The 26,106-nt window shown below is 44.7% G+C and overlaps 1 protein-coding gene across 1 annotated transcript in view; it reads right to left on the bottom strand.

Annotated features, from left to right (window-relative positions):
* Positions 1–5,297: 5,297 nt before the first annotated feature.
* LOC141116366 (protein S100-A1-like) overlaps positions 5,298–26,106 on the bottom strand; it is a 34,467-nt gene continuing 13,658 nt past the window's right edge. Inside the window, exon 4 of the mRNA XM_073608601.1 lies at positions 5,298–5,508. Within this exon, the coding sequence (XP_073464702.1) occupies positions 5,365–5,508 (144 nt within the window). The 3' untranslated portion in view covers positions 5,298–5,364. The remainder of the gene's footprint in view (positions 5,509–26,106) is intronic.

The raw sequence follows: 26,106 nt of genomic DNA, 5'->3' as shown, positions 1-26,106 counted from the left end.
TGGTGGACTTCCTCCCAGGCATTGGGGTAAGAAGAATTGTAATGATGTATGTGATGTGGGGTGTGATGGGGGGGGCGGGGGGTAGTGGGGGAGGACAGGGCTCAGCGGGGCGGTCCGTAACGACCGTGCCTGTGAATCCGGCCGCGTAGGTAGCAGACTGCGCATCGGCGGATGCAGGGCTGCAAGGGTTTGTAACGGGTTTGAAGGAATTATTGAAAAGGTTTGAGCCAGGGCCAAGCGGGAGTCAGTCTCTGGCGGCAGCATGGGTTGATCCAGGGGAGGGGCGGGGGAGCCGAGAGGGCTTGGTCCCAGACACCGGGACTCCTTCGAGGCCTATTGAGGAGCGAGCGGCGCCGGCGACTGTGGTCGCGGGGGTGGCAGTGCAGGCGGAGGTTCCTAAGACAACTGAAGGGGCAACGGGTGAGGGGGCGAAGAAACAAGACTTAGTGCGGTTAGCAGATGCTGCAAAATGCGAGGTGTATGTGTGCTTTGAGGGGCCGCTAGGGGCGCATTTGAAGCTAGAAGTGAGGGAAAAAATTTGGAAAGGGGAGTATGTAGAGATTTTTTCGCTCTTACCTCTGGAGAAGTTTAATTTGGATAGAGTTAAGCCGGAGGATAATAAGAAAGAGGATGAAGAAAAAAGAAGGTATAGGCTGATACCCAGGACATTTGCGAACTGGCTGCAGGCTTTCGCGATCATGGCCAGTGTGATAGGGGAGAAGAATCCTGAGCACTGTTCGGCATTATTTTGCTATTTGGACGCCGTTGGAGAAGCTTATAGAGTCTATGGGGGCACGGCATGGCTGTGGTATGATGAGCAATTCCGACAGCGGAGGGCCATCCGCCCAGCATTGAGGTGGGACCATAAGGACATCAGCCTATGGATGCGCCTCATGACTTCGGCTAGGCTGACGGGTCAGTTTTTTCAGGGGGGGGCGGTGGATCAGCCAACTCCGGACAGTTGGCCACAACAAAGAAAGGGGTTTGTTGGCAATTTAATGAGGGGTCCTGTAGATTTGGAGGGTCGTGCAAATACAAGCATGAATGCTCCGGTTGTGGGGGGGGACACCCGGTGTCGCGGTGTTTCAAACACGGAAAGGGCCGTGCTGGCGAGTCTGTTGCTAAAGGGGACAACGCCGGTGAAAGTGGGAAGGATGGAGCCCTTCCTCGATAGGTACCCTGACAAGGTGGCAGTGGGGTTGTTAGCCCAGGGTTTTTCAGAGGGGTTTAGAATCCCTTCTCGCTTGGTCGATACACCACCGATGTCTCGCAATTTGAAGTCAGCGTTGCTACATGGGGACGTGGTTAGGGAAAAGTTGCAAAAAGAAGTTAGGTTGGGCCGCATGAGTGGCCCTTTTGCAGAATTACCGATTCCGGAGTTAGTGGTGTCCCCGTTAGGTGTGGTGCCAAAAAAAGAGCCTAATAAGTTTAGGCTGATACACCAATTGTCATACCCAAAAGGGGGGTCGGTGAATGATGCCATTGACCCAGAGGAGTGTGCGGTATCTTACACGTCCTTTGATGCAGCGGTATTTTGAGTTAGGAGGTATGGGCAGGGGGCACTGTTGGAAAAAGCGGACATAGAGTCGGCCTTCCGTTTGTTACCGGTGCATCCGGAGAGTTTTCGTTTATTAGGTTGTTGTTGGCAGGACGAATTTTATGTAGATCGTTGTTTACCTATGGGGTGTTCGATATCCTGCGCTCTGTTTGAAAAGTTTAGTTCCTTCATTGAGTGGGTAGTACGGGACATCGTGGGATTGATCTCTATCATCCACTACTTGGACGATTTTCTCTGCGTGGGTCCCCCTGGATCGGGAGTCTGTGCGGTCTTGTTGGTGACGTTGGAACATGTTGCGGAGAAATTTGGCATCCCGCTGGCCCCGGAGAAGACAGAAGGTCCAACTACGGAATTGAGTTTTTTGGGTATTATTCTAGACACCAAAGCAATGGAGTGTAGGCTACCCGAGGACAAGTTGACGGCGTTGCAGGAGGAAATTAAGGGACTAATCGGAAGGAAAAAAGTTCAACTAAGGGAGTTACAATCATTACTAGGTAAGTTGAACTTTGCGTGTCGAATTTTGCCTATGGGAAGAGTATTTTGCAGGCGGCTGTCTGCAAGTACGTCGGGGGTGGATTCGCCAAGGCACTATATTCGTTTGTTGAAAGCTCACAGGGATGATCTGAAAGTTTGGCACACGTTCCTGGCTAAGTTCAACGGCAGGGCGCTGTGGATGTCAGGGCCAGTGAGCAACTTTGATCTGGAGTTGTTTACAGATGCGGCGGGTGCAGCAGGTTTCGAAGCCTTTTTTCGGGGTAAGTGGAGTGCGGGGCCATGGCCACAGTCGTGGAAGGAGGCAGGTCTGCTGAAGAACATGCTCCTGTTGGAACTGTTCCCGGTGGTGTTAGCAGTAGAGTTATGGGGTGAGTTGTTTAGGAATTTAAAAGTTAGGTTTCATGGTGACAACTTGGGAGTGGTGCAGGTGATTAATAAGGTATCGGCAGCGTCACCGCCAGTGATTAGGTTACTTAGACACCTGGTCTTGAGATGCCTACAGCTAAATGTGTTTATATATGCTGTGCACCTCCCAGGAGTGGAAAACGTAGTGGCTGATGCACTGTCTCGCTTTCAGTGGGACAGGTTCCGGGAGTTGGCGCCTGGGGCGGAGGAAGAAGGGGTCCCGTGTCCAGACTGGCTGTGGAGGATTGCCTTGGAGGACTAACAGACTGGATAAAACGGTCGGTGAGCGATACGACGTGGGCTGCATACAACAGGGTATGGCAGGAATGGGTATCTCTGCTGAGACAGGTGCAGGTAGGACAGGAAGAACAGGATCTCCGGTTGTTAGTTTTATACTTCGTCTCCAGGAATTTAGAAGATGGGGTGTCGGTGTCGGGGATGGAGAAGAAGTTGGCAGGTTTGGCGTTTTGGTTGAAATTTCAAGGTTTACCGGACTTTACAAAAGATTTTTGGGTCAGGCAGGGTATGAAGGGTTATAGGCGGGCTAAGCCAGGGAGGGACTCCAGGCGGCCTGTTTCGTTCCAGTTGTTGGGTCAGATAAGATCAACCGGGCCAGGAAGAAGGTCAACAAGGAGGTTAGCAGTTTTGTAGTGAGGAATGGAGGGCTGGCCATACGGCACCTGGAATTAGAGGTAGATACATGGAGATATTTGAAGAGCGATAGAGTACACCTGAATGATGTGGGGATTGATTTGTGGTCATTGGGCCTGCAAGATGGGATACAGCGAGCTTTGAGGGTATGGCAGGGCACACAAGGGTAAGGTGTTACCCTGGTGTGTGCTGTGGCGTGATGTTGGTCTTTGCGGGTGAAGGATTAAACCCCAGCTATGTAAGAGATCGAGACCCATCGCTAGTATGAGGCCCGTTGGTGAGATTTCAGCTAACAAGGGTTTTAGCTTGAATTGGTTATTGGGGCACTGCGGGCTATTGGTTGTTTGTCTCCGAGCTAGCTTGTCAGCTGGAGGCCTAATTTTAGTATAATACCGCAGTGCCTGAGTGTTTTTGAGTTTTAAGTTTGGTGGGTTTTTCCCTGCAAAGACCAACGGATTTTGTAGGAAAAAGCATGTTTCAGGTGTTTACAGGATTATGTTACTGTTGAGTTAAATTATTATTATTATTATTATTGGTTTATGTTTAATAAAGATTATTGGCTGCTACGGCCAATATTTTACTCCATATGGTTGTGGTCTCAATTATTGGGGTAGAAGGTTGGGGGATGCAGCGATGGGAGTAGTTGGTAAAAGGGGGTAAGCAAGTGACATCTGTTATACAATAGTCATGCATCCTCTATTTGAAATCAAGTGGGACATTGTGTCGGTGCTTGAACACGGAGTCCATGTTCCTCTAGAACTTTTGTGCCTGCAGCTCCTCTGAAAGGTACTGAAGCGTTCCTCTACAACTGTAAGACCTTTAAACCTCCGTAGCCCCCTGCAACTTCCACTAATATACACAGCAGTCCCTTTTGTGCCTTGCCATCCCCATCTGCCATCCATTGTCTGCAGCACCACCTCTGCACCCGCAGTCTCCACTACATCCACAGTCTGAACCTGGGCTACACCCAATACCAGGGCAAGACCTTCTAGAACCCAAGAAAAATGAAGCCAAAATGTGCAGTGTTGAGGCAGGTGAAGCTTTATATTTGCACCTAGAGTGGCCGGGACGGCACAGGGAACATAATTGGCCACCACTGTCCACCAGGCCTAGTCTTGACACTTTCCGGTCCATGGAAAACCGAATAGAAAAGGGAAAAAGATATGACACGTTTTCACCAGTGTTGTTTAGCTATCAGGAGCTTTGGGAAGCCAGGTTTTCATTAATGTTATTGGAACCAATTTTGGTTTTATCTGTAAACTAGTTATAACTCATAAAAAGTGCAAATTGTATTCTTTTGTAAAGTGACTAGAATGAGGTCTGTGGTACAGATTCTGGTTCTGTCTATTTTTGTTATGTGACAGATCACTGTGCTGGTTCTGTTCCCCCAATGCCTATTATGACTAAATCTCAATCATGTAACTATGATAGACCACCCCCATCCCGTCCTGCAGATATACAAGCCTTCTCCGTCTCACTGATAGGGACTACAAGGATTACACCGGGACTACACCGTATGATGTCAGCCTAATGAGGATGTTTTTTACTCGGGATGTATGATTTTGGCAAACAGGCTCAATAAATCTTTATATGAGCATCTTGCTGTACCCAAAGGTCTACCGCCTGCTCCTGTTCTCCATTCCACAAGATAAATAAAACCAATACTTACTGGGAATTAATGAATTGTTCTGCCTGCTCTTCTAATAATGAATGCCGGAGATCCGGGACCTCAGGCGAGTTCTGAACAATCGGTGATCTTTACCTGAACAAACTAATAGTCACAGTACAGTCCGGCCTCACAGTACATCTCATCCTCATTGAACTGTTTATCTGCGTTTGTCAACATCAACGTCACGCCACACGTCGATGTTTGTCTGTAACCCGTAATGTGGCCTGTACATAACAGAATGCATCTAAAAACCCAAGAGAATACGGGACATTACATTAACAAAAGGGTATAAGCCCTGTCACTTGGGGGTCCCAGAACCATGGCACCTGGACACTTGGGGGTCCCAGAACCATGGCAACTGGGGGTCCTAGAACAATGACACCTGGACACTTGGGGGTCTCAGAACAATGACACCCGGACACTCAGGAATATTGGTATTGGATTATGGTCATTGGTATTCTATAGATATATTGATGCAGAAAACAGAAACACAGAAGCATTTAAAGGATACATTTCTAGTTTATTGAGACGTCAGTCTTTGTACAAGGGTCTCCTCCATGGCGGTGGAATGAACGGTCGGAGTGGCTCAGCTGCTCTCGCAGAAGAAGGTGTTGCAGGCCACGGTCAAAGAGGCCACCAAGATGACAAACTCCTGAAAGTCCACCTCCCCATCTCCGTTCTCATCCAGCTCCTTCAGGATCCTGTCCACGGAGGTGGCGTCTTTTTGCTCCTAGAGAAGGAAGACTTAGATTTAATCAACCATCGTTTTCCCATCTTTCCCCGGTTCCTGCCTACATTACACCGAGATTCCGTTCTAGAAGAGTATCCCACAGGAAATAAAAAGTGTATCTCACAGGTGATAAAATGTAATTAGATTTGAAATTTGAGGCTTTCGTGGTAAAAATTCTACACATCTGTTTTTTTCATCTTTGTAGTTTGTGTATCAAGATTATGTGGTCCTCTTTAGAATTAGTCAACGCTATGCAACCCTCAATATATTTTTTAGATAATGATTTTTGAATGTCAGGTATCAGCAAAAAGACTTTTCAGAGGGTTCCCCAATCACCAATTTGGCTGTTGATTGTGTGTGACTTGCTTTAGAAAGTAACTACATGCAGTATCTGGAGTAGAGTTAAAAGATATTACTTTTTATGTATTTATTCTGGAGTCCTTGTCCCTTTAGAGCCGGTTCACACAGGGGGGCTTCAAAGTCACCCGACTCTGAAACACCCCCGTACAGCCCGACCTGCAAAACTACTTCTGTATAGAAGTCAATTCAAGCCGCTCTGAAGTTGCCCCAAAGTAGTACAGGAACCTTTGAGTTGAGTTTGACTTGAGTCGCTCCTATTAGAACGGTTCCATTGTAGAGAATGGAGCGCGACTTGTCAGGCCGCTAAGTCACCTGACAGGTCACCCCTGTGTGAACAATGTCTTTCTTCTTGTCACTCTTCCATAAAGGGCAGATTTGTGGAGAACACGACTAATAGTTGTCCTGTGGACAGATTCTCCCACCTGAGCTGTGGATCTCTGCAGATCCTCCAGAGTTACCATGGACCTCTTGGCTCTTCTCTGATGAATGCTCTCCTTGCCCAGCCAGTCAGTTGAGATGTTCAAAGCTTGGGATATTCCTTTATAACCTAACCCTGCTTTATACCTCTCCACAACGTTATCCCTGACCTGTCTGGTGTGTTCGTTGGCCTTCATGATGCTGTTTGTTCTCTAAGGTTCTCTAAGAAATCTCTGAGGGCTTCACAGAACAGCTGTATTTATACTGAGATTAAATGACACACAGGTGGACTCTATTTACTAATTAGGTGACTTCTGAAGGCAATTGGTTCCACTAGATTTTAGTTAGGGGTATCAGAGTAAAGGGGGCTGAATACAAATGTCCCCCCCCACACTTTTCACATATTTATTTGTATCATTTATCATTTTCCTTCCACTTCACAATTATTACCTCTGATGTATGATGATGATGAGGATCAGATTAGGTCCCCCTTCCTAGTAGTGGGTTGACCCTCTTTTGCCTTCATTCTTGGTGGCATAGATACAACAAGGTGTTGGAAACGTTCCTCAGAGGTTTTCCTCCATAGTGACCTGATAACATCACACAGTTCCTGCAGATTTGTCGGCTGCACATCCATGATGCCAATCTCCTGTTCCACCACATCCCAAATGTTTTCTATTGGATGAGATGTGGTGAGTGTGGAGGACATTGGAGTCCAATGACCTCATTGTCCAGTGGTGAGATGATTGGAGCTTTGTGACATGGTGCATTATCATGCTGGAAGGAGCCATCAGAAGATGGGGACACTGTAGTCATAAAGGGATGGACATGGTCAGCAACAATACTCAGGTACCCCATCCCCCACACCATTACACCCCCACCACCAGCCTGAACCGGTGATATCCCATCCCCCACACCATTACACCCCACCACCAGCCTGAACCGGTGATATCCCATCCCCCACACCATTACACCCCCACCACCAGCCTGAACCAGTGATATCCCATCCCCCACACCATTACACCCCCCACCACCAGCCTGAACTGGTGATATCCCATCCCCCACACCATTACACCCCCACCACCATCCTGAACCGGTGATATCCCATCCCCCACACCATTACACCCCCACCACCATCCTGAACCGGTGATACCCCATCCCCCACACCATTACACCTCCACCACCAGCCTGAACCGGTGATATCCCATCCCCCACACCATTACACCCCCACCACCAGCCTGAACCAGTGATACAAGGCAGGATGGATCCATGCACCAAATTCTGACCCCACCATCTGAATGTTGGAGATGAAATCCAGACTCATCAGAACAGGCAATGTTTTTCCAATCTTCTATTGTCCAATTTTGGTGATCCTGTGCCAATTGTAGCCTCAGTTTCCTGTTCTTAGCTGATGGGAGTGGCACCCGGTGTGGTCTTCTGCTGCTGTAGCCCATCTGCTTCAAGGTTGGATGTGTTGTGCAGTCAGAGATGGTATTCTGCATACCTTGGTTGGTTATTGGAGTCATTGTTGCCTTTCTATCACCTGGAACCAGTCTGCCCATTCTTCTCTGACCTCAACAAGGCATTTTCCTCCACACAACTGCCGCTCACTGGATATTTTCTCTTTTTCGTTCCTTTCTCTGTAACCCCGAGAGATGGTTGTGTGTGAAAATCCAAGAAATGCTCAGACCAATCCGTCTGCCACCATCAACCACGCCACGTGCAAAGTCACCAAGATCCCCTTTCTTCCCTTCCCTTCCCTTTCTAAAGTGGTATATATATATATACAGTATATAGTACATTCACATCAGTCACTGCCCTCAAGGATCTTACAGTCTAAGGTCCCTAACTCATATTAATACATACATTGGGGCTAATTAACCTCCCAGCGTGTCTTTGCAGTATGGGAGGAAACCCACACAGGCACAGGGAGAACATGCAAACTCCAGGCAGGTAGTGCCCCCTGGTTGGGATTTGAAGTGATGACCCCGAGTGCTGCCAGGTAGAAGTGCTAACCACTTATCAACATTGGAAAAGACTAAGAAATTACAAAAAATGGACTTTGTAGGCACACACGTAGGATAGAAAATATTAGAATTTTTAATTGGATAAAGTTATAAAAGGTAAAATGTAGAAAACATAAAAAGAACAGACATCATACTAATGATGACATAGAATACATGACCCCGGGGACTCCAATAACACCTCCAAATATTATCATCTAATCCAGTGGGATGAGAAATAAGATCCGGTATAACCAGTAGCGGCATCCAAGAGGAATAAAGTGCATGGAGTAGTTGAGTCGCAGTGTGAGGTCACAGGAGGATTTTCCCCTCTACATGTTTCACACAATTGTGCTTCTTCAGGAGATTACAGATCTGATAAACATGGAAAAAACATCAAATAAGTATATATATATATATAACATCCTATCCAGTACATAAAGCAATATAAACAATGAAATGGTCATTTCAATGGGATCTAGCAGGATGGAGCCCAAGTTCGGTGACCACCGGGGGAGGGGGGGCAAAAAACAACAATCCTCCCATGGGGACGCAGCCACACATTACACAAACTAATAAATTAACCACTTCAGCCCCGGACCTATAAACAAAAAAAGAGCGACAATTTTGGAAAAAAAACAATATTTTTTTACTTTTTGCTATAATAAATATCCCCCAAAAAATATATATTTTTTTTTCTCAGTGTAGGCCGATACGTATTCTTCTACATACTTTTGGTAAAAGAAAATCGCAATAAGCGTTTATTGATTGGTTTGCACAAAAGTTATAGCATCCCTAAAATAGGTGATAGTTTCATGGCATTTTCATTAATTTTTTTTTTTTGGCGGTGATCAGCAATTTTTATCGTGATTGTGACATTATGGCGGACACATCGGACACTTTTGGCGCTATTTTGGGACCATTCACATTTATACAGCGATCAGTGCTATAAAAATGCTATAAAAATGCATTGATTACTGTGTAAATGTGACTGGCAGTGAAGGGGTTAACCAGGAGGGGGCGCTGAAGGGGTTAAGTGTGTCCTAGGGGTGTGTTCTAACTGTGGGGGGAGGGGCTACGTGTGACACGATACTGATCACCGCTCCCGATTACAGAGAACTGTGATCAGTGTCCTGTCACTAGGCAGAACGGGGGAAATGATTGTTTTACAGCATTTCCCCGTTCTTCCTCTCCGTGAGACGATCGCGGGTATCCCCCCAGACATCGAGTCCACGGGACCCACAATCACACTCACGGAGCTCATGGCGCCCGCCAACAATGCCGCGTCTTAAAGGTCCGTGACATTCTGCCGACGTATATCGGTGTGAGCCAGTCGGCAAGCGGTAAAAAAAGTTTTATGCAAGATATATTCCATAGAAATAGATACTTACATAATATGAAGATTTTTAAGGTAATACATTGTAGGGGTCATGTATGAATAAATCACACAAAGAATCCCCAATATTGAAATAGTAAAATTCTGTAAAACAAAAAAAATAAGAAGGGAAAGAAAAAAGATAATCGGTATGGTACCTAGAACTATGTATATACATTATGTATGCCAAAAAAATTATATGGCCAGTAAATAGAGAATATTGGATATATAAGGTATAAAAAATATATAAGATATACAAAAAAAAGCAGAGGGCTTACCAGGGGCTAAAAAGGCCTATAGATAAGAATGGTTGATAACATGAGAACCGGGACTTGTATTGTGTAAACGCACTTTAGATAGAGGCTCGTCTATCACCGCCGTCTAAGCTGGAAATTATCACTGTAAAATATATTAATGTTAGGGGTACAGTATTTATTTTTTTGGTATACATAATGTATATACATAGTTCTAGGTACCATACCAATTATCTTTTTTTCCCTTTCTTATTTTTTTTGTTTTACAGAATTTTACTATTTCAATATTGGGGATTCTTTGTGTGACTTATTCATACATGACCCCTACAATGTATTACCTTAACCACTTTAGGACCGAGCCTCTTTTTTAGATGTGGTGTTTACAAGTTAAAAACATTTTTTTTGCTACAAAATTACTGAGAACAACAAATATTATACATTTTTTTCTAACACCCTAGAAAATAAAATGGTGGTCGTTGCAATACTTTCTGTCACACCGTATTTGCGCAGCAGTCTAACGAGCGCACTTTTATTGGCAAAAAATACACTTTTTTGAATTAAAAAATAAGACAACAGTAAAGTTAGCCCAATTTTTTTATATTGTGAAATATAATGTTACGCCGAGTAAATTGATACCTAACATGTCATGCTTCAAAATTGCGCCCCGCTCGTGGAATGGCGTCAAACTTTTACCCTTAAAAATCTCCATAGGCGACGTTTAAAAAATTCTACAGGTTGCATGTTTTGAGTTACAGAGGAGGTCTAGGGCTAGAATTATTGCTCTCACTCTAACGATCGTGGCGATACCTCACATGTGTGGTTTGATCACCGTTTTCATATGCGGGCACTACTCACGGGTGCGTTCGCTTCTGCGCACGAGTGCGTCGGGATGGGACGCTTTAAATATATATATATATATATATTTTTTTCTTATTTATTTTACTTGATTTTATTTATTTTTTCACTGTTTTTTTTTTAAATGGGTCACTTTTATTCCTATTACAAGGAATGTAACCATCCCTTGTAATAGGAAAAAAGCATGACAGGACCTCCTAAATATGAGATCTGGGGGGTCAAAAAGACCTCACATCTCATATTTGGACTTAAATGCAATAAAAAAATTGGCATTTGAAAAAATGACAACAGAAAAATGTGCCTTTAAGACGTATGGGTGGAAGTGAAGTTTTGACGTCGCTTCCACCCTGCTATAGTATGGAGATGGGTGGGGGCCATCTTCCCCTCACTCCTCTCCATACACAGCCACAGACAGGTCCCGATCCCCTCCGCCACTGCCGACGGCTCCGGTAAGCGGTGGAGGGTGCGGGAGAGCAGTGGGAGGGGGGCGGCACCTCTCCCGCCACCAAAAACGGTGATCTTGAGGTGAATCCACTGCAGAGACCACCATTATCATAAACAGGACCGCCGGCTCTAAAGATGGATACTGCCGACGTTCATCTAAATGTGGACAGCAAACACAATCCAGGGAGTTATTTTGTTTTCTGAACGTTCTTCTTACATAAACTGAATGTGTCCTGTGTTGGGCTACACAGGTGATAAGTACAAGAGGGTTAGTGTGAGGATTGCAGATCAGATTAGTATTAGGGTTACAAGAAGCAAAAATGGAGGAAGAGGGGGCAGGCGGGACTTTTAAGGTACCAAGGGATAGAATAAGCAATCAATTTAGAAAAACATCAATTTTATTTTAAGAATTCTTTAAAATCGCAATAAACATTTACAAGGATCACATATTATTTCTTTTGACGTGTACAACCACTTCCTTCTCTACATGTTTCACTCAAAGGAGCTTCTTCAGGAGATTTTTGAAAATGTTGCATGAAGTAATATATACTATAAGAAAAACAACAATTGTAAATGATTATGTTTGAAAATTGCCATGAATAAAATCACATGACATGTCAATAGGACATGCCTATGTATATTTAATAGAAAAACAATATTCATACATTATACAAAATAAATTTTATACAAAATAATGATGAACTGAAGATGAATGCCTACAGGATGCTTGTGTTCAAGAAGTATTCATTATTGATTCCTAAACTGAAGCCAGGATTTACAAAATGAGAAGACCTTTGGTAACCAGAGAGAGAGGATAAAATACCAACATGTTGGATATGGTTGTCAGATATGGGGACTCACCGAGGCCGAGAGGCTGAGAGCGGTAACCTCTTGTGACTAAGCGCACTCCACTCCTGGAGATGGTACAGGGGGTGAAGGGCACAAAGAGGCATGAGTCACCAGCAGGCAGGGCAGGTATTGTGTAAAGGTCACCGGGAAGGAGACAGCTGTGCAGGACTGGGAGATGCTGAAGCTCAGGGAGGTAGATGAGCAGCTAGTCCAACAACAGGCCGGGGGTCAAACACTGATGACTGGCAAGAGTCTCTTAGATGGGCAGAACAGTCTTGTGCTGGAAACTGATAGCAGGTCTGTAAACAGGCTGATGATTAAATGCTGATGACTGATAGGAAGTCCATAAAACAGGCTGAGGGTCAAACACAAGTAACTGGAGGCAAAGTCTGTGAGCAAGCCAGGGGTCAAGCACTGGAGACAAATAGCAGAGTCTGAGAGCAGGCCGAGGGTCAATCACTGGAGACAGAAAGCGATATCTGTAGACAGGCCGAGGGTCAAACACAGGAGGCAAGTAGGTCCAAGAGGCAAGCTGAAGGTCAGATGCAGGAAGAGATCAGCGTAAGTCAAGGTCAGTCCGGGTCACAACGGGTAATCAAGAATCAGGATACAAGCAGGAAACACACAGGAAGCTGAAAGACAATCCAGTAACTTGGCCATGGCACAGAGTGGCTTTTATAGGCAGTGGGAGGCTCAAGTTGTGCGTGCGCTATTGCGTACGCTCATTCCCATTCTGCTGAATTGCGCACGTGCATTTGCCGTTTTGCTGTATTGCGTACGCGCATTAGCCCTTCCGCTGTATTGTGCCCAGGGATGAGCCGGGGTGCCGCTCTACTGCGCATGTGCGTAGGAAAGCGGTGATATTGGCGAGACTGGTACTTGCTTCTTTCCTGACAATGGTTCAAAATAATAATACTAAAGAGTATAGGGTAGTGAGTAGGGCAAAAACATTTACCTCAATTCTAGATAATGAAAAGAATAGAACCAATTTGATCTTCCATCCCTAAAATGAGGGGATGATCTGATGATACTGACAGTAAACAGGAGGACCGAGAATGGTGAATGCCGCCCCTTATTTTTATCCCCACAGTGCCCAGAGACGCACCCGTGGCATGCTTGCTGTTGGGTTCTACTGTTTAGGGAAGGTCCCAAAAAGAATGGTTGTAGGAGGGAGAAGGCGGCGGGATGGAGAGAGGCATAAATGGTGTCATTCGTACATCTTACTCTGATAGGGAAACATTACGAGAGAGAGAGAGAGAGAGAGAGAGAGAGAGAGATGCTTCGCTGTCTCCCCCCTTCTCCCTCCTTCAGCCATTCTTTTTGGGACCTCCTCTACACTAGTAAGTACTCATTGGAACTTATACTTGTGTTTAGCCTTTCATTGTGGGGACTGAATTTCCTTGGTGTTCAGCAGTGTTTCCAACCTACCAGATTGAAATTTACTGACACAACACCCAAAATTTACTGGTTACAAAATGACAGTTTTAAGTGCAAATTTCAATATTTAGGCTACAAACAAGTAACAAGAAGCACGGCACTGGATTGAGAGAGGCACCATGGCTCTCTCCTCTTCCTCCTTCCCCTGCGCACTCCGGTATCTCTGCTGTGGCTCCTTAGCTGATGTTCGGGGAGGGAGGAGGAGAAAGAATGGTGAGGCAGAAAGCTCTGCAGTCCCATAGCCAAGTGCCCCCAGCACCCACGTGTCCTCCGGGAACCGGCACCGCCTATTATTGTGAGTGACAGGCAGGCAGGCAGGGAGAGGTGCTGGCTGCCTATCACAATTACACTCCACAGAACCGACAGACCCTAGATGGAGGGACATTTGTGTAGACAGAGCCACGCTGATCTGAGGTCTGTAAATGTAGGAAGGGGAGATATACACGGGGGGTTACATTAGGGGGATTACACAGGGCAGGTTACATTAGGAGAATTGCACAGGGGGTTACATTAGGGGGATTACACGGGGGGAGGGTTACATTAGGGGGAATTACAAGGGGGAGGGTTACATTAGGGGGGTTACATTTCAAAGAAGTGCGTTCCAGCACCAGGATGGCTCCCGGTGATCGCATGGTGGCTGCTCGGGGGTATAATACAACTGCCAGGAGCACCCCAGGACCTAAGCTTCCAAGGAACCAGGGGGAACGATGTGAGGTTCACTGTTGGTCTTGCCATCAACTGGGTCATCTGGCGGCCCAGTGCCCAAGTTGGGAAGAATCAACGGCGTGCGACATGGGTCGCGGTCGCTCCATGTATGCCCATGCATTATGTGCTGCAACCAGCCTGAATTCGCATGAGTGTGTGGTGAATGGTCAGTGGTCAATGGACAGGAGTCGGTAGCACTCCTTGACTCTGGGAATGTCGTCACCCTGCTCTGATTGGACAGGTTGCCAAGAAAGCTGGTACTAAGGGAACAGGTCGGGGTCATATGTGTGCATGGTGATGTTAAAAAATATCCTGTGGCCTGTGTGACCCTGTGTACACCAGCAGGAACTAATCGGGCGAGACTGCCCCATGTTTTAGGACTTCTGTGAGCAAAAGCTCAAAGGTTCCGGGTTTTCCCCCAAAAAGCAAGAACCCACAGAGGTGGTAAATAATACTGTGTTGCAGGAGGTTGTTACTAAGGATCAGTACCAGGTTGCTGAACCTGCAGGAATTGAGCCCGGTCCTCTGCATGTGTTTGCAGGATTGGAAGCAGAAAGTACCTCCTCTGCGCCAGATATGTCAGATCTCAGGGGCTCCCAGGAAGAGTTGCTTAGTGCTCAGATGAGGGACCCCACTTTGATCCCCACCAGGGAACAGGCCACAGTCTTAAACAGTGAACCACAGCAACCTGGGGCGGATGTGCAGTTCCCCCATTTTGCTGTGATTCATGACTTGTTGTACCGAGTAACTAAAGTCGATAAAGAAGTGTTGGAACAACTGGTGGTACCCAAACCTTTTAGGTCTAGGGTGTTACATTTGGCTCATAGTCATGTACTTGGGGGTCACCTTGGAGGGGCTAAAACTTAGGAACGGGTTTTACATGTTTTTTTTGGCCCGGTGTATATCAGGAAATGAAGGACTACTGTGAGTCCTGCCCTACCTGTCAAAGAACCGCTCCAACTCCACCATTTTCGCAGTCTGCTGGTACTGCTTCCAATTATTGAGGATCCCTTTGATCGCATAGCCATGGTCTTGGTAGGCCCCTTACCCAGGTCTAGAGGACACTAATACATTTTAGTTGTCTTTGACTATGCCACCAGGTATCCCTTTAAGAAATTGCTCATCCAAGGTCATCGCATGGGAGTCGTAATATGTTCCTGAGAACAGGGCTCCCAAACGAGATCTTGACAGACCAAGGTACCCCGTTCATGTCAAAAGTGATGAAGAAAATCTGTAAACTGTTTAAGATTAAACACTTGCGGACTTCAGTGTATCACCCACAAACTGGAGCGGTTCAACAAAACCTTAAAGGGAATGCTAAAGAAAGCAGTTGAGCAGGATGGTCGGGATTGAGATTGCTTGTTGCCTCCCTTGTCGTTTGCCATGAGAGGTACCCCAGACCTCCACAGGATTCTCCCCCTTTGAGTTGGTTTATGGGAGACACCCCCATGGACTACTGGACATAAGGAAAGAGGCGTGAAACAAGAAGCTTCCCTGTATTGGAGTATGGTAGAACATGTCTCTCAAATGCAGGACCGAATAACAAAAGTTATGCCCATAGTACGGGAACACTTGCAGGCTGCGCAAAATGCCCAGAGTCGTGTATACAACCGATCTGCCAAGGTTAGAGAGTTTAAACCTGGGGATTGGGTGCTGGTGTTAGTTCCTACCGTGGAGAGTAAGTTTCTCGCCAAGTGGCAAGGACCCTTTGAGATAGTTGAGGGTGGGCAAGCTCAACTATAAAGTCCATCAGCCCACCAAATGTAAACCCTACCAGATTTACCACGTCAACTTAATCAAACCATGGAAAGATAGACAGGTTTTGACAGTCAATCTGAAGGTCCCAGAAGATCCTAACGCTCAGATTAAGAAGGTAGGGATTGCAGAGGCTCTCTCCCCTTCTCAAAACAGTTTTTGCAGAGGAATCGAGACATTTTTTCAAACCTGCCAGGCCTAACCTCGGTAATTGAGCATAATGTCATCACAGACCCTGGCGTTCGAGTACACCTCAAACCCTACCACATACCCGAAGCTCGCCGGAATATTCTCTCGGTCAAGTTTAAAGCCTTGTACACACAATCATTCATTCACAATCATTGAAACAAGAGGTATAGGTTAGGACTTTATATGAGACCATGACCATCCGGTACACAGGTCTCCATCCAATTATATCTGAGAAAAATAAGGGGACTAGGGGAAAAAAGGGGGACAATGGGGACTTTATATGAAACACATCACTAGGGCAGGCTGAGTCATCAGATGTAAAAAAATGTAAATTTATTGATACCACATGAGAAACAAGTTGCAATAGATGATACTCGCATATAGTCAATAGATAAGGTACAAAGTATGTAAAACATGGCAGTAGAACATATAATAGTAGCATAGTAACATGTTATACATTGTAACATAGGTAGATTGCAGCATCATCAAAATTACACCCCACATGTGTATACGTAATTCATATTGTATTAAAATCCAACTGATGGCTAAAACACTAAAATGCCCATGATAGATACATATTCGTTGTGACATGTCAAGAAGTTATGAATGTTCAGTTGTATTGCTCGACGCGTTTCGTGGAAGTTTGTCCACTCATCAGGAGCAGCTATCTGGAAATATCTAGAGTAACGTATAAAGTAGTAATTAATAATATTTAATTACAACAGGAAGAGGGGAAGCAAAACCGCTAGTCCTAACACTCTTACCTGTAGATATAGGGTATAATAGTAGTAGGGCATATATAGGAAAGTTCATGATGGTAGGAGATAACCAGGGGTGGACACAACAACCCCACGGGAGCTGAGGAGGCAACCAAGAGGCGGCAGGGCGAGGCAGCTCAGGACGCCGTAGAGCAATGGGTAGTGAAAAAGTTCACCTAGGTTTCCAACAAGGTGGTGTAAGATAGAGCATTGACCCAAGGTAACTGTAGATAAATAAAATAAAATACGTATAGGTAAAAAACAAGTAATGTTGGATGACCACTAGGTGGAAGATCAAGTGTGGGACAAGGTGAAGTGACAGTGAAGTGTTTTACATACTTTGTACCTTATCTATTGACTATATGCGAGTATCATCTATTGCAACTTGTTTCTCATGTGGTATCAATAAATTTACATTTTTTTACATCTGATGACTCAGCCTGCCCTAGTGATGTGTTTCATATAAAGTCCCCATTGTCCCCCTTTTTTCCCCTAGTCCCCTTATTTTTCTCATTCACAATCATTGGTCAACAAAACCGTGGACTTTGGTCCGAAGGGCGTTGGCCCAAACTTGTCTTGCATACAAACGGTAAGGAATTGTAGGCCAACAAATACAAATGTAGTGACATACTCCTCCTGATGCTAATTTCGTGTTAGTGGAAGTTTAGTGAGTGTTGATTTGCGCTTTTCATTTTGCGCTTTTCATTTCACGCTTTTCAGTTTGCGCTTTTCAGTTTGTTTCTTAACGGCCGTTCGTCAACCAGCCATGTTGCAGAATCGGATGAGATAACGTGTTATTTATTATTGGCCTTGGAGTTATTGCTTTGACATTGTTTTTTTGGTTGAATAATGATTTGATTTCGTATATTTTCTATAATTTTGGATGCATAGAATGCACTTTTTGGTTAAGTTCTATTGGCAGATAGCATGTCTATTTTTATTTGTTTTCTTTTTTAGTGCACAATAAAAAAAATTGTGGAGAATAATACTTGGCTGTGTGTTTAACTTCAAATGACAGTTTGGGAGTCGGCAGTTACATTTAAAGAAATACAATGTAAAATTGACAAGGGACACCAATATAGTTGTATCTTTGATCTTAAAAACTACGGGATAATGGTAATGTGGTAACTTGCCCAAATAAAAAAAAGCATAATAATATTATTCTTGATATCACTAGAAAAAAAAGCCTTTGAAAATTTGTTTGCAATAACTCCATCAGTATCACCGGCAAAGCAGCTTCATTATTATCCCATTAAAGAAGAAGAGAATTGTGCGCTGCATTTCCAGATTTCATAATTTGCCACGAACGCCAGTTTACAAGACCAACCGCTTCCAGCTTGTTCCTTGCTTCCTAGCATGCATGTTTGTACTTTGGACTTTTGTCTGACGGATTTGTGTACACATGCTCAGAAAATCCAACAACAGACATTTGTCTGCAGAAAATTTAAAAACCTGCGATCCAACATTTGTCCGCGGAAAATCCGACAATTGTCAGATGGAGCATACACACGGTCGGATTTTCCGCCAACAGCCTGTCATCACATATTTACCTTTGGAAAATCCGATCGTGTGTACGAGGCTTAAGAGTATGTTGGACCTTGGGATCACTGAGGAGTCTTCAAGTAGCTGGTCCAGCCCTATAGTCCTTGTACCCAAGCCAAATGGAACCTGGCGGTTCTGCAATTTCACAAGTTAAATGAAGTCTCCAAGCCAGGCGCGTATCCCATGCCCCGGGTTGATGAGTTAATCAAGAGATTAGGACCGGCCCGGTACATCACCACTCTTGACTTGACCAAGGGATACTGGCAGATCCAGCTTTCCTAAGAGGCTAAAGAAAAAAACTACATTTGCCACACCAGAGGGGTTATGGCAATATGCCCGAATACCGTTTGGGTTACATGGGGCCCCAGCCACTTTCCAGAGGGCCATGGACTTTGTCCTGAGACCTCATAAGGAATTCTCAGGAGCCTACCTTGATGACATTATCATCTTTAGTCAGGACTGGAAAAGTCACATACCGAAGGTCCAGTTGGTCTTGAATGTGCTCCGAAGGGCGGAGTCCACAGTAAACCCGAAAAAGAGCAAGGTTGGGTTGGAGGAGGCCCACTACCTGGGGTATGTTGTAGGCAGGGCTGTGATTAAACCCCAACTAAACAAGGTGGAGGCTATCCAGAAATGGGCCCCGTCCACTCACAAAGAAATAGGTGCCTTCTTTCCTTGGCATTGTGGGCTATTATAGGATGTTTGTCCCCAACTTTGCCAGTCTAGCAGCGCCTCTGACTGATCTCACCAAGGGAAAGAATGCAACTGTTGTTCAGTGGAGTGCAGAAGCAGAAGCAGCGCTCTACCGGTTGAAGCAAGCTTTGTGCCAGGAACCAGTGTTGGTAGCTCCCGACTTCCAAAAAGAGTTCCTGGTACAAACAGGTGCCTCAAAGTTGGGTCTGGGTGCAGTACTGTCCCAGATGGTTGGGGGGGTGAGCACCCCGTTGTGTACTTGAGCCGGAAGCTCATGCCAGCTGAGAGGAATTATTCCATTGTGGAAAGGGAGTGTCTCGCACAGGGGCATACCTAGTGCATTTGGCACCCAGGGTGGATCCTATATCTGGCATCCCCCACCTTAAAATGTAAATACACCCCACTGTGCCCCTTGCATACATCTGCACCCTTTAATATCTCCTTGTCACTACTGTGTACATTACACAGCACCTCTGGACCCCTTTACATTACACAGCACCTTGCACCTAAGGAACTCTTTACATTACACAGCCCTTGTACCTCTAGACCCCTTTACATTACACAGCACCCTGCACCTTTGGACCCCTTTACATTAGACAGCACCCTGCACCTCTGGACCCCTTTACATTACACAGCACCCTGCACCTCTGGATCCCTTTACATTACACAGCACCCTGCACCTCTGGACCCCTTTACATTACACAGCATCCTGCACCTCTGGACCCCTTTACATTACACAGCACCCCACATCTCTGGACGCCTGTATGTTACACAGACACCCCCTTAACAGCTCTGGACCCCCTGCATTTTATACAGACCCCCCCTACAGTGCAGACACCCCCTAAAGTGCAGACAGCCCCCATTCAGTACAGACCCTCCTACAGTGTAGACCCCCTACAGTACAGACCCCCCTACAGTACAGAACCTCCCCTACAATACAGACCACCCTAAAGTGCAGACCCCCTACAATGCAGACCTCCTACAATACAGACTCCCCTACAGTGCAGACCCCCCTACAATGCAGACCCCCCCTACAGTGCAGACCCCCCTCTACAATACAGACCCCCTACAGTGCAGACCCCCTCTACAAAACAGACCCCCCTTCAGACCCATAATGTACCTTGGGCATCGGCTCAGATGATCAGCGCGGGACCTGATCCACAGTACGTGTAGACTACACGGAGGAGGTGGCTTCACTGTATGAGACAGCCGAGACAGATCAGAGCTGCAGCGCATCCACGAGAGAAGGGGATCATTGTGGGGCCCGGGTGCGCCGACGGGTGTCACTCGGGTATCACTCTGGTGCGGCAAACATCCCCCCATTTGCAAAGCCACTACAGGCTCTCCATGTGTGTACTGTGTTCTTACCTGCCGCTGCCTGTCACCGTGCCGTGCCACTGCGCTGCTTAAATCCACCCACTGTCTCCGCTTCAGTCACGGAGGGGGGGCGCCGGCTTGACACCCCCCACTCCCACTTAGTACGCCACTGGTCTAGCAATAAAATGGGCTTTGGATACACTCCGCTTCTACTTGTTGGGCCGACCCTTCAAGTTAAAGATCATGTACCCCTTACATGGATGGCCCAAAATAAAGACAAAAACTCCAGAATCACCTGGTGGTTCCTTGCTCTACAGGACTTCAAGTTTGTAGTGGTACATAGACCGGGAAAGGTACAACAGAATGCGGGACTATTGCCACTTGATTGGTGGTGTGCAGACCCCTGGCCTGGAACAGGGGGGATATGTAGAGGGTCAGCCTGTATTTCTCCTGAGGTTACCTGTGGGTTTTTCTTTGTATCCCGAACAGTTCCTGTGGCAGATCTTTCTTGATCTACCTGATCTTGGCTTGGTATCAAGAGATCCTCAAATGTTCCACTTCTTCTTATTTGATTGAACAGTACTGACTGGCATATTCAAGGCTTTGGATATCTTTTTATATCCTTTTCCATCTTTTTAAAGTTTCACAACCTTGTTACGCAGGTCTTTTGACTGTTCTTTTCTGCTCCCCATGGCTTAGTGTCTAGGCTGCTTAGTGCATCCATGTGAGAGCTAACAAACTCATTGACTATTTATACACAGACACTAATTGCAATTTAAAAAGCCACAAATGTGGGAAATTAACCTTTAATTGCCATTTTTAACCCGTGTGTTCCTCCTTCTGTGTCTGTAACAAGGCCAAACCTTCCAGGGTATGTAAACGTTTGATCAGGCCATCTGGGTGATTTCTGTTATCACTAGGGTTTAAAAAGGATCCAAAAAACTAATGTGATAATAAATGGCTTCGTGTGATTACTATCCTTAAAAAAAATATATATATTTTTTTTGGCTCGATCAGTCATATTTTCAATATTAATGCCAGAATTTCACAATTTCTGCCAGGGTATGCAAACATTTGAGCACAACTGTATATATTGTATATTGTCTCATACTATGGTATGCTCTCTGCTGGGTCGTTTGGGGGTGTGGCTGTATTCCATTGTTCTATTGTGTCTGTTTGCCTTGGGAGAAAGTATTATGGGATGTGTATGTGTATTTGCTGTGAGGAGGGAGGGGGGAATTCCTCCAACAGCTCTCCCTGCTGATTGGACAGTCTACTCTGCCCTGAATGCAATGGGAGGAGGTATTGTCCCGAGTGTTACCTCTGTGTACCCGTGTTTCAATAAACAGTTCATGTTCAGGATTTCTCCAGAGCTTCTCCCATCGTTTGGAACTCCCTACCCCAATCTGTCCAACTGTCCCCTAATCTATCCATCTTTAGACGATCCCTGAAAACCCTTCTCTTTAACCACTTCCATACCAGGCACATATGCACCTTCCCGCCCAGACCAATTTTCAGCTTTCAGCACTCTCACACTTTGAATGACAATTACTCAGTCATGCTACACTATATCCAAACAAAATTTTTTATCATTTTCTTCTCACAAATAGAGCTTTCTAAAAGCATAAATTGCACATATCCTTTCTCAACCACCTATTACAATTTTGAAGGCCCTGGAGCACCAGGGCAATGGAATTTTACACAAAATAACCCCATTTTGGAAAGCACACACCCCAACATATAATCTATGAGGCATAATGAGTCTTTGAACTTTTCATTTTTTTCCAGAAGTTTTTGGAAAATGTGGAAAAAAAAATGAAAATGCATTTTTTTTACACAAAGTTGTCCATTTTTAAGATATTTCTAACACATAGCATGTACATAGCAAAAATGACACCCCAAAAACTCCTCCTGAGTATTGTGATACCACATGTGTGAGACTTTTACACAGCCTGGCCACATACAAAGGCCCAACAGTAAAGTAGCACTTTCAGGCGTTCTACAAGCATAAATTGCACATATCCTTTCTCAACCACCTATTACACTTTTGAAGGCCCTGGAGTACCAGGACAATGGAATTGTCCACAAAATGACCACATTTTGGAAAGCAAACACCCCAACATATAATCTATGAGGCATAATGAGTCTTTGAACTTTTCATTTTTTCCAGTTTTTGGAAAATGTGGAAAAAAAATGAAAATACATTTTTTTACACAAAGTTGTCCATTCATAAGACATTTCTTTTTTTTTTTTTTTTTCCTTCAATATTTTTTATTAAGTTTTGCAGAAATAAACATGTTACAAAGCAAGAGAAAGAAAAAAGAGGATAACACAGTATACACAGTCAAGAAATAACTTGGTGAAGTAACCTCTGGTGTTGTTGAGATCATTTGGGCCATATGGACCAATAGTTGTCAAATGTTGTGCAGTGTAGGGAATTTATTGCAATAAGGCATTCAAAGGTGTAGTTTCTGTGCACATTTTTGGTAATGTCTGATAGGTTTATGGCTGTTGTGGACTTCCAGTTGCGCAGTATTAGTAATCTCATCTCTAATAATATGTTGGTTATGACTGGTCTGAAATCTACGTGGAATTTGTCTATATTTAAGTGAAGAATTGCTAGAGCTGGATCTGGGGCTGTAAGCATTCCTGTTAGGGATGATATCAATTGGAATACCTGGTTCCATAGACTTTTAACTGTAGGGCAATGCCAAAGCATGTGAAGAAGGTTCCCAATTTGACCGCAAGCCCTCCAGCAGTGTGGTGATGACCCAGGGAAGTAAGGTGAGATTCTGTATGGCGTGTAGTGCCATCTGTTTGCTAATTTAATTGTTAGTTCCCAGTGGTTAACACAGTGGGACGCTCTATGCGTTTCTTTAAATGTGCGTTGCCATTGTTCTTCTGTGAAGGTAGTGTTTAGATCTTTTTCCCATTTTGTCATAGCTGTAGTTTTAGTAAATGTATGTTTGTCTTTAATGATGTTGTAGAAGAAAGATATTCCTTTCGTGTCTTGTTTGCTCTTAGAGTAGAATTGCCATATTTTGTATGGGATGGAAGTTGTCGGGTGAGAATGCGATTTTAAGAAGTGTATGATCCTTAAGCATGTGAATAGGCTGTCGTTAGAAAGGTTGTATTGTGTCTTAACTTGTTCTACAGACTTGGTTTTGGTTCCTATGTAGAAGTCAGAGATATGTGTTATACCTTTATGCACTAGGTCTTTGATGTTCATCATGGGTATCATTGAGTTTAGTAGAGTTAAAGGTAGGTCATATTTTGTGTCAGTCTTGTCTGTGTGGTTATGTTCCAGTAAAAATCTCCAGGCTCTTAAGGATATCTGCATAGGGGGTGACATTTGTTTTGTATCCCATGGTATCCACCTGTCACTCATAGTTAGGCATGTCAGGTTGTTGGTCGGTGCTAATGTTGTTTCTATGTCCACCCACAGTGGTGCATCAGGTTTTTGGAACCAGTGCTTGAGTTGGTACTGCCCAATAGTAGTCAAATATGTCTGCCAGTCCAGCCCCCCCTGCCTTTTTGTGGAGGGTGAGTTTATTTCTAGAACACCAGCTTGGTTATCAGCGGAACCACATTAACTTTGACAAGCGTTGAAGTTTTGTTGGTGATAGTAATTCCTAAATACGTAATACTGCCTTTGCTCCAGGTGTAGGGTAGCTGTGACTGTAGAGCAGCACGTGTCGAGGGTGTTATTCCTACGTCCAGTATCAATGATTTAGAAAAAATAATCTTATAATAAGAAATATTCCCAAAGTCAGTAAGTATTTTGTGGGCTTGTTTTATAGACTTGAGCGGATTGGTCAGAAGTAGGATTACATCATCCGCAAAAAGATTGATGGTATGTGTGCTAGTACCAAGCTGGAAACCTGTAACCGAGGGGTGTGTTCTTATCGCTTCTGCTAAGGGTTCAATCATTAAGTTGAATATGGTCAGAGATAGGGGGCACCCCTGTCTAGTACCATTGGTAATATTGAATGGTGTAGATAGAAAGCCAGCTGAGTAAACCTGTGCTGAGGGACATGAATATAGGGCCATAATGGCCTGTAATATGGGGCCTCTGAAGCCAAATTTGTTCAGGGTCATTTCCATGTAGGTCCAGTGGACTCTGTCGAACGCCTTCTCTGCGTCAATAGATAGCAGCAGAGAAGGCGTTCGATTTTTCTCAGCACAATGTATCACATTAACAATTCTCCTGGTTGCAATCAAGGTTTGTCTCCCCCTCACAAAACCCATCTGGTCGCCGCTTTATAATTGTGGGGATAATATTTGTTAGTCTTTTGACTAAGAGTTTGGCATACATTTTGGTATCCGAGTTGAGAAGGGAAATTGGTCTAAAGTTGTCCGGAGTGTTGGATTCTTTGCCTGGTTTCGGTATTGTAACTATTTGTGCCTTCAGCATTTCTTGAGGTAAGGTGGCAGACTCAACAGCTTTGTTATATACTGTGGAGAGATGTGGAGAGAGGGTGCATTTAAATAGTTTAAAAAAATTCGTTAGAAAACCCATCAGGTCCAGGAGATTTCCCATTTGGAAGCGTGTTAATAGTTAGTTCTATTTCCTGGATTGTAAATTGGTGCATTTAAGGCTTCAAGTTGGTGCTCAGTGAGAGTAGGTAGGTTTATGTTCTGCAGGAAAGTTTGAATGTGTTCTGCGGTCGGTTGGGGTGTTTTGGGATCATTAATTAGGTTATATAATGAGCTGTAGTAATCAGCAAATTGATTCACTATGTCTTGTGGATTTGTAATTTTGTGGGATAACGTAGGATGTTTAAGGTATGTAATCCTTGTCTTTGAATGGATTGCCTTAAGTCTGTTTGCTAGGTATTTGCCTGCTCTGTTGGCGTTTGTGTAATGGGTTAGACGTAGGCGCCTAGGATGTTTGTCGTATTGTTGAGACAGTAGTTCTCTAAGTTTCTCTCTGAGGCTATTCAGAGTGTCAGATAGTGGTAATGTAGGCGCTATCTTGTTTTTGGATTCTAAATTATTAATTGATTTTAGAATGTCATTAAGCTGCTGTCCCCCTTTTTTTTCATTAGCCTCTAGTCGTATGAGAATACCTCTCATGTAGACCTTATAGGAATTCCATAAAATGTATGGGTCATTTACTGAGCCTACATTGTCTGCAAAGAAATTGTTTAGGTGCTGGGAAATTGATTTAGAGGTGTGTGATTCCTGGAGTAGTCTAATGTTGCAGCGCCAGATGGGGGGTGAGGAGGAGACTCCCCGTTCTATTATAGACATAGATATGGCAGCGTGGTCTGACCACGTTATGTCATGTATATTTGTGGTCTCCACATTTTGTAGAAGCCACTTGTCCATCAAAAACATATCTATACAGGAGTATGAGCAATGCCTATTGGAGAAAAAGGTGAAGTCTTTTTCATTGGCATGGAGGCATCTCCATGCGTCAAACAGTTCCTCTTTGTGAAGAAGTGTTTGAAGTGGTGGGGTACCCTTGGGTTTGCCTGATGAGGTGTCCAATACTGGATCAGATGTCACGTTGAAATATCCACAGATCAGGACATTGCCATATTTCATAGAGTTTACTTTGTGGATAACCTTCTTTATGAACCGAATTTGGTGTGAGTTCGGTGCATATATCGTGAGCAGGGTATATGGTTTGGAGTTGATAT

The sequence above is a fragment of the Aquarana catesbeiana genome, linkage group LG13 (assembly GCF_042186555.1).
Source record: "Aquarana catesbeiana isolate 2022-GZ linkage group LG13, ASM4218655v1, whole genome shotgun sequence".
Lineage (NCBI taxonomy): Eukaryota > Metazoa > Chordata > Amphibia > Anura > Ranidae > Aquarana > Aquarana catesbeiana.
The sequence above is the reverse complement of the archived record's forward strand: the minus strand, read 5'-3'. Positions and strand labels throughout refer to the sequence as shown.